Here is a 16195-nt window from a genome sequence, read left to right as displayed (position 1 = left end):
AGATGCCTGCTAGGAGCTGGAGTAACTCGGCGAGTCAGGCAGCATCTCCGAAGTTTAGCTTTGAGATACAGCACGGAAACAGGCCCTTCGGCCCACCGAGTCCGTGCCGACCATCGATCCCCACACACTAGCACTATCCTACACACACGAGGGACAATTTACAATTTTACAAAGCCAATTAGCCAACAAACCTGTATGTCTTTGGAGTGTGGGAGGAAACCGAAGACATGGAGAAAACCCACGCAGGTCACGGGGAGAACGTACAAACTCCGTACAGACTGGCACCCATAGTCAAGATCAAACCCGGGTCTCTGGCGCTCTAACGCAGCAACTCTACCGCTGCGCCGCCATGCCGACCTTTTCAAATAGTCACTTGTATACCAAAACTCTCGTTTGTTTGTTTGTTTGTTCCTGAACTACAGCCAAAATGGTACACAATAGCACGACAATTTTAGGCCCACCTTACTCACCGTCGTCCCTTTGGTGCTAATGGAAGAAGTTTAATTGAAATCGGTGTTATATTTTTTATGTTATTCACATTTTAATGAAGGAGGGGGGGCGAGGAGAGGGTGCTACGCCAATGCAGGAGGGGTTTGGGCCCAACAGGTCCACTTGGTTTCGTTTAGTAATAAGATTACTTGGTGATTTTGGTATTGTGGCGGTGGGCTGTCATTATTAATGTTTCATAAATATTATTATTGTGAACAATTGGACAAATTTAGTTTCGATAAAGTACTTAAAAAAACAAAAAGGCAACAGAATCGAACCCAGGAGCATAGAAGTGCAACTGAGAAGGAGTTTCCCAAATGCAACTGCTTGCTGTGGGAAAGGGAAAATGTCCTCGAGCTGTCACACGGAAGTGAATAATGATACTTTCTGTATGAGCCGACACAAATGCCCCCACTCGGATCACACCATTTCTACATCTTCATGAGGTTTTTTTTCAATCTGGTGGCAGGGTCCCAACAGCAACTAGTTCAGAAGGACAGTTCAGAAGACAGACACAAAAGTCAAGTCAAGTCAATTTTATTAGTGTAGCACATTTAAACACAACCCACGTCGACCAAAGTGCTGTACATCAATGCAGCTGCTACTAAAAAAAGAACATACAACAGCACACGAACCTAACAACACATACATAAACAGTTTACAGTTCACAACGCCCCTTCAGAGGGCCTCAAACGCTAGGGAATAGAAGTAGGTTTTGAGCCTGGACTTAAAGGAGTCGATGGGGGGGGGGAGTTCTGATGGGGAGAGGGATGCTGTTCCACAGTCTAAGAGCTGCAACCGCAAAAGCGCGATCACCCCTGAGCTTAAGCCTAGACCGTGGGATAGTCAGTAGCCCCAAGTCGGCCGACCTGAGGGACCTGGAGATAGAGTGATGGGTTAGAAGATATTTGATATTGGGGGGGGGGGGGGGGGGCAAGCCCATTTAGGGCTTTGTATGTGAATAGGAGGATCTTGAAGTTGATTCTGTACTGTATTGGGAGCCAGTGGAGAGAAGGCTGGAGTAACTCAGCGGGTCAGACTGCCTCCCTGGAGAAAGGGAATAGGTGAACTTTTTCGGGTCGAGACCCTTCCTCAGACTGAAAGTCAGTCTCCCCAGTCAGGAGAACCAAGGTTGTCTCGCTCAGTTTTAGCCGGTTGCCAAACATTTTAACTCCCCTTCCCATTCCCCGACTGACCTTTCTGTCCTGGGTCTCGTCCTTCCACTCTCAGAGTGGGGCAACACGCAAATTGGAGGAACAACACCTCATATTTCGTTTGGGCAGCTCATACCCCAGCAGTATGAACGTTGATTTTTCAGATTTCAGGTGGCCCCTTGGATTCCTTTCCTCTGCCCCCCCTTCCCCCCCCCCCCCCCCCCCCCCCCACTCCAGCCGCCCTTGTATTTCCTCTGTTTACATCCTTGTACCCCTTCGTTACCACCTCTTCCCCAGTGAACAAGGGACAAAGGGGCTGAGTAGTTGCCTAAATCAACCGTGTAATATTGACACCCGCTTGTTGCAAAGCTAATTATTACACAGCAAAAGTGCAGAAAGATGAGGTTTTTCTGAAGTGCCCTAGATGCAGTGCGGTCTTGCAACTTTTCTGCAGTTCTTTCGCCTCCGCCTCGCCTTTACCATCAGAGCAGAGGATCAAGAACGTCTCCACCACATCTTAAAGACCATAGCTTCCTGTTGGTGAGCTGGTACTGAATGTCTACCATTTTGTGTCTGCACTTCAGTGTGAAGAAGGGTCTCACCCCGTTCCTTCTCTCCCGAGATGCTGCCTGACCCGCTGAGTTACTCCAGCATTTTGTGTCTACCTTCCATTTTAACCAGTACCTGCAGTTTATTTTCCTACAGAGACACTGAATGTTTGCCTTGGTGCATGTGATCTACCTCTCTTCTCCGCCTCTCCCCCTAACACTCTTTTAAATTACCTTCCTTTCACTCTCACTGTCCCCTTCCCCCTCACCCACCTTTTCCTCCCTCCCCCCACTCTTCCCTGACCCCTGACGGTGGGCCGAAGGGCCTGTTTCCGCGCTGTATCTTAAAAAATTTTTTTTTTAAAACTCTACCGCTGCGCCACCGTGCCGCTCGATGGAGCATGTTGGTCAGCATGGGCAACTTGGGCTGAAGGGCCTGTTTGCACATTGTATGACTCTGTGACTATGAATGATCTCACTGATCTGCACGCAGAAAATAGTCTCGCGGTACCTTGGCGCACAAGATAAGATGGAGACCATTGAACCATTGAACATTGAGGAAGGGCAGGACTTGCCCAAGAAGATGTTCCTACCAGGAGAAAATTGATGATGGAAGGTGGGACTAGCGTAGATGGGGCGTCATGGTTGGCATGGGGAAGTTGTTTCTGTGTTGTATGACACTATAACTGTCTGACTCTATGGCATGGGGAAGTTGGGCTGAAAGGCCCGTTTCCGTGCTGTATGACTCTATGCCCATGGATAGGAAAGGTTTGGAAGGGTGTCGGCCAAACGCGGGCAGCTGAGACAAGCGTAGGTGGGGCTTCTTGGTCGGCATGGGGAAGTTGGGCTGAAGGGCCTGTTTCCGTGCTGTATGACTCGATGACACTAAATGGCACCAGGTGCCTGATCAATGCGTCTTTGCGAGGTTTCGCAGCCCGCTGAGTTTGCAGAAGAGACAGCACCACATGGGACCACACGAACCACAGTGTAACGCTCCAGCAAGCTTAGTACCAGTAGCAATCACAAAACGCTGGAGCAACTCAGCGGGTCAGGCAGCATCTCAGGAGAGGAGGAACGGGTGACGTTTTGGGTCGAGACCGTTCTTCAGACTGATGTCAGGGGAGGTGGAGGGACAAAGATAGGATGTAGTTGGAGACAGGAAGACTAGTGGGAGAACTGGGAAGGAGGAGGGGGGGGGGGGGGAAGAGAGGGACAGAGGAACTATCTGAAGTTAGAGAAATCAATGTTCACACCACTGGGCTGCAAACGAAATATGAGATGCTGTTCCTCCAATTTGCGCTGGGCCTCACTCTGACAATGGAGGAGGCCCAGGACAGAAAGGCCAGACTGGGAGTGGGAGGGGGAGTTGAAGTGCTCAGCCACCGGGAGATCAGGTTGGCTAAGGCAGACTGAGCGAGGGCGTTGAGCGAAACGATCGCCGATCCTGCGTTTGGTCTCGTGGTTACCAGTAGCAATGCTTGCTTGAGCAAGATGCCAACTAGCACTAGGAGTTTTTATTTCCAACCACTGTTTGTGTCACTTTTATCTTGAGAAATGCTTCTCCATTGCAGGACAACTGCAACTGGTCTTGTTCCTGACTTTAGACAGCGTTTTAGATGATGGGTTGGTCATATCCTGCATTGATTGCACAACTGACTTTGCATTTATTTATTGGATATCTAATATTAGAATTCAACATAAACAACTCTGTGCAGCTGGGTGACTCACTGATTCACAAGACCCCAGGCTATCCTGCTTGCAAAGGGTGATTCTCACATGCAGTAACATGCCACCTTTAGGCAGCATTAAAACAGCTGGAGAAAAATCCCGTCAGCCCATATTGCTGTGGTTGGCTCAAAAGGTCATAAGTGATAGGAGTAGAATTAGGCCATTCGGCCCATTAAGTCTACTCTGCCATTCAATCATGGCTGATCTATCTCTCCCTCCTAACCCAATTCTCCTGCCTTCTCCCCATAACCCCTGACACCCACACCAATCAAGAATCTATCTAACCCTGCCTTAAAAATATCCATTGGCAGCCTTCATAGCCTTCTGTGGCAAAGAATTCCACAGGTTCCTCCTCATTTGCTTCCTAAAGGAACGTCCTTTAATTCTGAGGCTATGGCCTCTAATCCTTGACTCTCCCACTAGTGGAAACATCCTCTCCACATCTACTCTACCCAGGCCTCGAGAGGCATGTACAAGCAACAGTGGGGAAAGAGAGAGGGAGGGAGAGAGACGGGGGTAGTGAGAGAGGGGTAGTGAGAGAGAGAGAGAGAGAGGGAAGGAGGGAGGGAGGGAAGGAGGGCATGAGGGAAGGAGGGAGGGAGAGAGAGAGAGAGAGGAAGGAAGAGGGAGAGACAGGGAGAGGAAGAGGGAGAGAGAGGGGAAGAGGGAGAGAGAGAGAAAAAGAGAGGGAGAGAGAGAGAAAGGGGAAAGGGAGTGAGAGAGAGAGGAGGAGGGAGCGAGAGGGAGAGGGGAGGGGGAGGGAGAGGGGGAGAGAGAGAGAGAGGGAGAGGAAGAGGGAGAGAGAGAGAGAGGGTGGGAGAGGTAGAGGGAGAGAGAGAGAGAGAGAGGGGAGGGAGGGAGAGAGAGGTGATAATGTGCAAGCGAGAGGCTTAGAGAGTGAGAGGGTCACATAAATGAATGAGAGAAGTGGGGGACTGGGGTGGTCTGAATGAGCCGAGTGAGACAGAAGCAGTGGTGAGGAATGTCAGGGGTAAAGGGTTTTGAAAGTCGAGTGGGAACAAGGGGGATAAAGGCCGGTGTGGGCAAGATGGGCCAAAGGGCCTGTTTCCCCGCTGTACCACTCCACGACTCTATGAATCTATGACAAAGATGTGGCAGATTAAAGAGAAATGCAGAGCTTGTGACAAAAGGTCTTTAGAAAGTAAAACCGTCACTATTTCCAGCGACTTTCATCATCAGTGGGAATTCCTCCTCAAGTTAGATTGGTTTTCCTGATTTGACAACAGCAACACATTAATGAATGAATTAATTAATTAATACTCTATTGACATATGGAAACATAGAAAATCGGTGCAGGAGGAGGCTATTCGGCCCTTCGAGCCGGCACCGCCATTCATTGTGATCATGGCTGATCGTCCACAATCAGTGACCCGTGCCCGCCTTCTCCCCATACTCGTTATTCCGCTAGCCCCCAAAGCTCTATCCAACTCTCTCTTAAATTCGTCCAGTGAATTGGCCTACACTGCCCTCTGTGGCAGAGAATTCCACAAATTCACGACAAATCCTCTGGGTGGAAAAAGTTTCTTCTCACCTCGAGTGCCAGTGACATTCTTTGCTTGCATAACCAAGGTATGCAAGTAGTCACCACATAAAGGGTGTTTACAAAGCTACCCTTGCGCCAGGTCCCCCTTTCTTCCCCCCCTCCCCCCTCACGGCGCCCCCCCCCCCCCCCCCCCCCACGCCGAATCCTCCTTTGTTCCTTCCCTGGGAGTGTGATGAGCCATCTCCCTGGCTCTTCACACTGTCCTGACTCACCTGGTGACCTTCTACCGCTGCACCATAGAGAGCATCCTAACACATGGGATCCCTGTGTGGTATCTCAGCTGCACGGAGGCAGAGAGGAGAGCTCTTCAGCGGGTAGTCCATAGAGCTCAGAGGACCATCGGAACACAGCTACCAGCCTTGGAGGGCATCTACAACACACGATGCCTCAGAAAAGCCACCAGCATCCACAAAGACTCTTCACACCCCTGTAACAGTCTGTTCGCACTTCTACCATCGGGCAGACGATACAAGGCCTTATACGCCCGCACCTCCAGACTCAGGAACAGCTTCATCCCCAGGGCCATAGCTGCTATGAACCGGTCCTGCTGAGCCAGATGGTCATATCGCACAGTGAACCGGCACAGATCTCCTTGCACTTTATTCTGTTTTAAAACTGTTACAATTTGTTTCATTGGGTTGTTTAAATTAATACTGACTAGCTAATTAAATTATTGCATCGTATGGGAGGCGCATTCCCAATCTCGTTGTACCCCTGTACAATGACAATAAAGATATATTGTATTGTATTGATAGCGGGAGAGAGACTTGAATTTTCATATAAATCGGGCTTCTTCCTCGGCAATGGGGTACATGAATCTCTATGTGTTATGGAGTCATACAGAATACAGAATAGCTTTATTGTCATTCGTTTTACTGATCAAAATTAATTTGCCAGCAGTCACAGAGCAAAAAAAAACAAAGAACACAAGACACACAACCCCAACACAAACATCCATCACAGTGACTCCAAACACCCTCTCTCTGTAATGGAGGCCAAAAAACTTCCTCTCTCTTCCCCTATGCCCCACCCACGGACAGACAGCTCGACGCATACCGAGGCGACCGACTCGCAAGGAGATGGAAGGTCCCGCGGCCGAGCCGCACCGAGCGCTGGAAAATACCGCGGCCGTACCGGGCGATGGAAGGCCCCGCGGCCGAGCCACACCGGGCGATGGAAGGCCCCGCGGCCGAGCCGCGCCGTCGATGGTAAGTCCCGCGGCCGAGCCGTACCGTGCGAAGGAAGGCCCCGCGGCCGAGCCGCACCGTCGATGGAATATCCTACGGCCGTACCGGGCGATGGAAAATCCCGCAGCCGAGCTGCACCAGGCGATGGAAGGCCCCGCGGCCGAGCCGCACCGGGCGCTGTTAAGTCCCGCGGCCGAGCCACACCGTGCGATGGAAAATCCCGTGGCCGAGCTGCACCGGGCGCTGTTAAGTCCCGCGGCCGAGCCTCGCCCCGAGGAAGAGACCTAAAAAAAGAAAGATTTCCCCCACCCCACTACCCCCCACACCCCCCACACATACACAGCCAAAAACAAACCACCCCAACACCAACACACAAACAAAAAAAGGAAAAAGGACAAACAGACAGCCAGCGAGCCGCAGCCATTACGGCGGCGCCACATGTGACACACTGAGTGAAACACTGGAAACACGCTCTTCGGCCCAACAATGTTTTAATTTGATAACTCCCACCCTCCCACACTCCAAAGACGTACAGGTAACCAAATTTTCCAAATTTTAGGAAAGACATTCTTGCCATTGAGAGCCTGCAGCGTCGGTTCACCAGGTTAATTCCCGGAATGGCGGGACTGTCGAATGTTGAAAGACTGGAGCGACTGGGCTTGTATACACTGGAATTTAGAAGGATGAGAGGGGATCTTATTGAAACATATAAAAATGATTAAGGGATTGGACACGCTTGAGGCAGGAAACATGTTCCCAATGTTGGAGTCCAGAACCAGGGGCCACAGTTTAAGAATAAGCGGTAGGCCATTTATAGCAGAGATGAGGAAAAACTTTTTCACTCAGAGAGTTGTGAATCTGTTGAATTCCCTGCAGCAGAAGGCAGTGGAGGCCAATTCTCTGGAAGCTTTCAAGAGAGAGCTGGATAGAGCTCTTAATGGTAGCAGAGTCAGGGGGTATGGGGAGAAGGCAGGAACGGGGTAGTGATTGTGAATGGTCAGCCATGATCACTGATTGTGAATGGCGATGCTGGCTCGAAGGGCCGAATGGCCTCCTCCTGCACCTATTGTCTATTGTATGTAGGTTAATTGGCTTGGTGGAAACGTGAAATATCCCTAGTGTGTATGGGATAGTGTTAATTTTTTTTTTAGAGATACAGCGCGGAAACATGCCCTTCGGCCCACCGGGTCCGCGCCGCCCAGTGATCCCTGCACATTAGCACTATCCTACACACACTAGGGACAATTTTTACATTTAATTAACCCAGCCAATTAACCTACATACCTGTACGTCTTTGGAGTGTGGGAGGAAACCGAAGATCTCGGAGAAAACCCACGCAGGTCAAGGGGAGAACGTGCAAACTCCTTACAGTACAGCACCCATAGTCAGGATCGAACCTGAGTCTCCGGCGCTGCATTCGCTGTAAAGCAGCAACTCTACCGTGCGCTACCGTGCGCTGCGCTACCGTGCTGCCCTACATAGCCCTACTTGGCCTTGTGTGGCAAACTATTCCACAGATTCACCAAGCTCTGACCAAAGCAATTTCTCTTCATCTTCCCAAAAGAGCGTCCTTTAATTCTGAGGCTATGACTTGAGTCCTGGATTCTCCCACTAGTGGAAACATCCTCTCCACATCCATTCTATCCAAGCCTTTCACTATTCTGTATGTTTCAATTAGGTCCTCCTCATTCTCCAAAACTTCAGCGAGTACTGGCCCAGTGCTGACAAACGGTCATCATAGGTTAACCCACTCATTCCTGGGCTCATTCTTGTAAACCTCTTCTGGACCCTCTCCAGAGCCAGCACATCTTTCCACAGATATGGTGCCCAAAATTGCTCACAATATTACAAATACGGCCTTCCCAGCGCCTTATGGAGCCTCAACATTACATCCCGGTTTTTGTATAGAAGCCCTCTTGAAATAAATGCTGGCACTGAGTTTGCTTTCCTTACTATCGATTCGACTTTCAGATTAACGTTTTGGGAATCCAGCACCAGCACTCCCAAGTCCCTTTGCACCTCCGTTTTCTGGATTCTCACCCCATCTAGAAAATAACCTATGCTTTATTCCTACGCCAAAAATGCACAACTCCACACTTTGAGATATTGAGGAAATATTGATCTTCACATTTCATTTCACAGGAACAGTCACACAACCTTCAGTCTAAGATCACATCCCAGTTTGTTGAACTGCACCAGATTCTCACTGAGAAAGAGCAGCGCGTACTGGCAGATATCCGGGAGGAAGAGAAGAAGATTCTAAATGTAATGGAGAAAAATCTTCAAGAAATTGAGGAGAATTTAAATTCCATTCAGGAGGAACTCTTTAAATTGCAGCAACAGATGGATCAAAAGGACAGTGTGGTGTTTCTGAAGGTGAGGGGTTTCACTACAGTCTGGCAAAGTGAAAGTGCAGTCACAAAATGGTGGGTGACATTTCTGAAATGAATGCTGTATTTACCAGTAATTCAGAATGGGGTAAATGTTTCATCCAGTTGTTGTTGTTCCCAAACTAATTGGCCTCTCGCATAATCTATGGGATCTCAGGACTGCCTGGCCGGAATGTAGAGAGGTGTTTCTATTCTGTGGAGTTCAGAACTACGACGGGTGATCCTATATCTGATCCCAAGGGCCACGAATGGACAGATGGCAGTAAATCTCTGGGACTCTCCAACCCAGAGACTCTGAGAGGTTTAACCTGTTAGACGTATTTATACCAGAGGAAGATACATTTTTGAAAATTCGGGGAACTGAAATCAAAGGAAATGGGACAAAGCGGAGGAGTTTAGTCCTGGGCTAGATCAGCCATGACCACATTGTGGGGATTAACATTGAAATCTAGAACGTGGCGCACATAGCAGAATCATCTTCTATGTCCGGTTCCCATCAGCAGTGGGCGGTCACCTTGGGGGAATTTGCTTCGTTTGTTTTACCCACCTTTGTTCACCATAGAATGACATCCCATTCTACATCATAGACAGGCCATTTGGCCCATTGTATCCACTCAAGATTTCTGCTCCACTCAACATCCCTCCCATCTACTCACCACACCCGGTAACAATACCCCGAATTCCAGGAGTGCTCACGTGTTTATCCCGCTCGCCCATCAATTTATCTCTGCTGTTGGCTTCAGTCCCTCCAATGCAAGTGAGGTCCATGTTCTCATAACTGCATTCCTTTCAGTATTTGTTGAAGACCGCGTTACATTTCAGCTTTGATTTTTGCTCTCCCATTGATTAGAGATATTATTTCATCCTCACCCATTTAAATCCACCGATAAACTTAAATCCTATCTCTTCACTCCTGACATCTTCTCCAGATAAAATCCCACAACCTGCCCAATCTTTGCATTGAGTTCCATCCTCTCAGTTATGGAGTCATTCACATGAACATTCCTTGTGCTTTTCCCCATCGTTCTACGTCTCGATGGCAATATCCGCTTTCTATCTGCATGACAGCGGCGATAAGAGTTGGGAAATGGTAATTATCGGAGGGTTGTAAAAATGTGGAGAAATTCCTGCTGTCGGGATGAGGACGGTCCATCTCAGTCAATTGAGATTTGTGTTTTATTTCTTTCAGGGTGAAGCTGGTCGCAAGCGAAGGTAGGACATGCTCTTGACAGAAACATTGTAAGGTTTTGTTGAACAGCCCAATATATTTCTAACGCTCAGTTTATAACCAGCTGTTAAATATTTGCAGAGTTGGTGATGAAGCCAAACCACAGTCGGTGGTAGATGGTAACTTGCTGATTGAAAAGTTTGAAACTCCTTTTTTGTACAACACGGTATTGGCAGAAACATCTGATGCCATCAAGCAAGGTAAAGCTTATACCTTTTCCATTGTTCTTGTTTCTGACATCTTTAAGTAATGTGTAGATACAAGCATTAATGGTATTTTGGACTGAAGGGAAATTGAAGATTTGATCTTCCACCAAACACAGCTGCAAAAAAGCATGACAGAGCCAAAGAGCTGTGACACACAGAAACAGGCCCTTTGACTCGACATGACCATGCCAACTAAGTTGCCCAACCGAGCTTGTCCCACTTGCCTGAGTCTGACACATATTCTTCCAAGTCTTTCTGATCCACGTATCCACCCAACTGTCTGTAAAAGGTCGTCATTGTACCTCCCTCCACCATTTCCTCTGTCAGTTCGTTCCGTACATACACAACGCATTGACTGAAAAAGCTGCTCCTTTTTACTGTTTCCATTCTCACCTTGAACTGATGCACTCTAGGTTTAGACTCTCCTACCTTGGGTAAAATACTGTGGCTATTCACCTCATCTGTGCACCTTATATAGATCTTATACACGACTGTTAAAGCACCCTGATGGGCTCCAAAGACAAATGTCCCTGCCTGTCCAACGTCTCCCTTCAGACCTGATGAAATTGTCGTAGATCCTTTTGCACCCTCTCCAATTTACAAACAACCTCATTGTGTCAAACGCTGTATTTAATATCCTGACCTATGAACGCATGAGCGACAAACACATTCTTCACCTCCCTGCCTGTCACCGTTGCATCTTCCATGGCACTGTGCACCTGCACCCCGACATCTCTCCGTTCTATAAAGCTCTGATCACAATTCAGTGATATTTAAGGTGGTAATGGAAAAGGATAAAGAGGGACCAGAGGAAAGAGGAAAATTTCTAAATTGGGGCAAGGCCGATTTTAATCTGATAAGGCAGAAGTTGGCCATGGTGGACTGGGATCAGCTTCTCGTGGGGAGGACCACATCAGAACAGTGGGAGTCATTCAAAGGAATAATTGAAAAAGTACAGAGGAAGCATGTTCCTCTAAAGTTTAAGGGTGGGACAAACAAGTCCAAAGAACCTTGGATGTCGAACGATATAGTAGGATTGATTCGAAAAAAAAGGGGGGGCTTTTGGAAGGCATAAAGAACTTAAGGCACAGACATCATTAGAGGAATACAGAAGGTGTAGGGCGGTTCTTAAAAAAGAAATTAGGAGAGCAAAAAGGGGCCATGAGATAGCACTAGCGGGCAAAATAAAATAAAATCACAAAGTGTTCTATAAGTATATCAAGGGTAAGAGGATAACGAGGGAAAGAGTGGGGCCCATCAGGGACCATAGTGGAAAGCTGTGTGTGGAGCCAGAGGATGTAGGAGATGATTTAAATGATTTTTTTGCATCTGTTTTTACGAGGGAGGAGGGCGATGCGGACTTAGAAATGGAGAAGGAGGGTTGTGATGTTCTTGAGCATATTGCTATTGACAGGGAGGCGGTGCTGGAGGCTCTGGCAGGCTTAAAAGTGGATAAGTCTCCGGGCCCTGACGAGATGTATCCCAGGATGCTGAGAGAGGCAAGGGAGGAGATTGCGGGGGCTCTGGCACAAATTTTCAGAGCCTCTCTTGCAACAGGTGATGTACCGGAGGACTGGAGGATAGCTAATGTAGTGCCATTATTTAAAAAGGGCAGTAGGGATAAACCTGGGAACTACAGGCCGGTGAGTCTGACATCGGTGGTGGGGAAGCTGCTAGAAAAGATTCTGAGGGACAGAATCAGTCTTCACTTGGAGGATCGAGGGTTAATTAAGGATAGTCAACATGGCTTTGTTAAGGGAAGGTCGTGTCTGACTAACTTGATTGAATTTTTTGAAGGGGTGACCAAGGAGGTAGATGGGGGTAGTGCAGTGGATGTGGTATACATGGATTTCAGTAAGGCTTTTGACAAGGTCCCACACAGGAGACTAGTCAAGAAGGTAAGAACCCATGGGATCCAGGGCACCTTGGCAAAAGGGATAAAAAAACTGGCTTAGTGACAGAAGGCAGAGGGTGATGGTAGAAGGGTGCTTCTGTGACTGGTGGATCGGTGTTGGGTCCCTTACTGTTTGTAATCTACATAAATGATCTGGATGTTAACGTACAGGGCATGATCAGCAAGTTTGCAGATGACACAAAGGTAGGGGAGGTGGTGAATAGCGAGGAAGGGATCTGCAAGCTGCAGGAAGATATAGATGAGATGGTCAGATGGGCAGAGCAGTGGCAGATGGAATTTAATCCTGAAAAGTGCGAGGTGATGCACTTTGGCAGAAATAACTTGCAGGGGGAGTACACCATGAATGGAAGGACCCTAGGGAAGACAGGGGTACAGAGGGACCTTGGAGTACAGGTACACAAGTCCTTGAAGGCAGCAGGACAGGTGGACAGGGTGGTCAAAAAGGCATATGGGTTACTGGCCTTCATTAGCCAGGGCATCGAATATAAAAGTAGGGGGGTAATGATGGAATTGTACAGAACACTGGTGAGGCCACAGCTGGAGTATTGTGTACAGTTCTGGTCACCACATTATAGAAAGGATGTGATAGCTTTGGAGAGGGTGCAGAGGAGATTCTCCAGGATGCTGCCAGGGATGAAGGGCCTCGGCTATGAGGAGAGACTGAGCAGACTGGGGTTATTTTCCATGGAGCAGAGAAGGCTGAGAGGGGACATGATCGAGGTGTACAAGATCATGAGGGGCATAGATAAGGTAGATGGCGGGGAACTTCTTCCACTGGTGGAAGGTTCAACAACGAGGGGACATAGATACAGGGTAAGGGGAGGGAGGTTTCGGGGGGATGTGAGAAATAACTTTTTCACCCAGAGGGTGGTTGGAGTCTGGAACACTCACAACCTTTAAGAGGCATTTGGATGGGCACTTGAAATGCTACAACATTCAGGGCTACGGTCCAAATGCGGGAAAATGGGATTAAAATTAGACTGTGTTTGGTAACGGGCGGCGCGGACACGATGGGCCGAAGGGCCTCTTTCTGTGCTGTCGGACTCTATGACTCTATGACTCTCCATTTACTGTGTATGTCCTGCCCTGGTTTGTCTCAGCAAAGTGCATCGCCTCACCTTCACATGAATAAATCCCACCTGCCGTTCCTGAACCCATTGGCCCAGTTCACAGGGATCCCATTTACTCTCAGGTTACATTCTTCACTCTCCACAATGTCACCAATTTTACTTCCATCTGCAAACTGACTAACCGTGCAACCTACATACACACTCAATCATGTATATAAACAAGGAACAACAGTGGGCTCTGTTTCCTGTCTGAAAATCAACCCTCTACCAACATCCTCTGTCTGCGACCTTCAGGTAATGTTGTGTTCCATCCACTAGTTCACCCCGGATTCCATGAGATCCAACCTTCCAGAGCGGCCTCCCATACGGTGTGTAGAAGTTGCATCTCTTGGAGGGCAGTGAATATCTGGCATGTTGTGCCCAGGGTGGTGGTAAAAAGCTGAGTTGTTGGATATGTGCAACTTGGCTACAAATAAATAGTTGATAGATCGAAAATATAAGATTATGGGGAACTCGTAGAAGAGGAATTGGTGCCAGCTTAGATCAGCCATGATCACATTGAATGGAGGGGCAAGCCTGAGGAGCGGATCCTAACCCTGCTCCTGTTTTCTTGTGTTCCTTTCCTCCTGTGCATCGATAAATTGACAGACTTGACGCAGAGGGAATGCAGCAAAGATTAACAATACTTGTCCCTGCGGCAATGAGTTTGTTGTGCGGGGTGAGATTGAGTCTACTAAGCCTGTGTACTTGAGTGTTTCAGTGTATTAGAGGAGATCTCAGTGAAACCCAGAGTTCTTACAGGGCTCAGTGGGCTGGATGCAGGGAGGATGGTTCCCCTGTCAGAGGGGTCTGGAGAGCGGGCACTCTCTCAGAATGTGGGCTACACCGTGTAGCACAGAGATAAGGAAACATTACTGCACGCAGAGACTGGGGAACGACCCTGCACCGGTGGCTATGGAGACTCAGTTATTCAGTGCTCTTGGAGCTGAGAGCCGTGGTTGTACATTACAGAGTCTGGCCCTTCAGCCCATCGTGTCCATGACCATCTTTTCCCCAGCTATACTAATCGATTTGCCCACATTCCATCGGCATTCTTCTCCACTTCACCTATTTAAGTATCTCCAATATATTGATGATATCTCACTCCACCACCTCCTCTGTAGCATGTTCCCGATATCACCCACTCTCAGTGTAAATCTATGTACTAAACCTCTCGTTTGTTTGTTTGTTCCTGAACTACAGCCAAAATAGTACATGATAGCATGACGATTTTATGCCCACCTTACTCACCGTCATCCCTTTGGTGCTAATAGAAGAAGTTTCATTGAAATCGGTGTTATATTTTTAAAGTTATTCACATTTTAAGGTTTAAATCTATCTCCGAGGGAGGTTGGGGGGAGGGAGGGAGAGAGGGGGGGGGGGTTGAAAGAGGGAGGAGGAGGAGGGAGGGGGTAGGAGAGAGGGGGGGAGAGAGTGCTGCACCAATGCAGGAGAGGTTTGGGCGCAACGTGTCCACTTGGTCTAGTAAAACAAAAATCTCAGATATACTTTAAAATTCTTTGCTCTCAATATAAACCTGCACGATCGTGATTTGATATCCCTGCATGCGAATAAGGTTTAGATAATTACCCTGCATCCTGCTGCAGATTTTGACAACCTTCCCCACTATCCACAATTTTTGCTACCTCCCCAAACTTACTAATCACACCTCCCACATTCACATCCAAGCCATGATCATATAACATAAACAGCAACGGTTGCAGCGATCTCTGCTGCACACCACCAGCCACAGACCTCCAAGCAGAAAAATCATCATTCTACCGCTACCTCCAACCACCAAGCCACTTCTGGATCCATTTCACCAGCTCGCCTTGCATCCCACCTGCCTTCGCTTTCTGCACCAGCCTTGCACGCGGAACATTGTCAAGTCCCTCAGTGAAGTTCATATGTTGGTTCACAATGAGATCAGTGTGTTAGTTGTACACACCCATCAAATCCACCCGTGAATCCGCTCTCTTTCATCGACCCCACAACCACAAGTCTCCACCCATTCTGTCCATCACGCGCTCATTCAACCTCTGCTTCCTTCCATGGTCCAAGCCACCCTTTCCTCTCTCTCATTATCCACTCAAAGAAACAGGGGCAGGTCATCTGCCCCCTCGTGTCTGCCCCCTTTCACTGTGATCATGACGACCCCACCACGCGCCTCTACCTCCTCTTTAACAACCTCAAATTACCGCTAACCTCAATATCCGCTTGCTCCGATCTGCCTCCATATATGAGTACCCCCCCCCCTTTCGTTTCTCCTTCACCACCGCAATCTCGCAATCCTCCTCACTCTCCACACTCGTCCTCCCCGTCCACCCTCCCCCACCTCACGAAATCCCCCCCGCCATCTCTGGATTATAAACTCCGGGGGAGATGTCTGTGGTCCACCCGATGTGGTTGTGGGTGAAACCCCGGGCAGGGTTTCAGTTGTCCGCCCGCCTGTGCCTGAGGCCGAGCGGCCTCTCCCCCGGTCACGGGGCCGCGCTGCCCGAGTCTCCCCCCGACCCCCGGGGACTCTCTGATTCTCTGCTTCTCCCCCCAGTCTCCGTCACCCTGGATGTGGAAACAGCGCATCCGGAGCTCGAGGTGTCTGAGGATCGGAAGAGGGTGAGACGGACCCGGTCCCGGAGGAGTCTCCCTGACACCGGGAAGAGGTTTACAGGCAGTC

The 16195-nt window shown here is 48.8% G+C and overlaps 1 protein-coding gene across 1 annotated transcript in view; it reads left to right on the top strand.

Annotated features, from left to right (window-relative positions):
- Positions 1-16189, top strand: part of LOC144590993 (zinc-binding protein A33-like) — a gene marked incomplete at its 3' end in the record, with an annotated part of 40813 nt that extends 24624 nt beyond the window's left edge. Inside the window, exon 7 of the mRNA XM_078395342.1 lies at positions 16070-16189. Within this exon, the coding sequence (XP_078251468.1) occupies positions 16070-16189 (120 nt within the window). The remainder of the gene's footprint in view (positions 1-16069) is intronic.
- Between the last annotated feature and the right edge of the window lie 6 nt (positions 16190-16195).

This window comes from Rhinoraja longicauda, unplaced genomic scaffold, assembly GCF_053455715.1.
Source record: "Rhinoraja longicauda isolate Sanriku21f unplaced genomic scaffold, sRhiLon1.1 Scf000452, whole genome shotgun sequence".
Lineage (NCBI taxonomy): Eukaryota > Metazoa > Chordata > Chondrichthyes > Rajiformes > Arhynchobatidae > Rhinoraja > Rhinoraja longicauda.
Note: the sequence above shows the minus strand (reverse complement) of the source record. Positions and strands in the feature narration are given on the sequence as shown.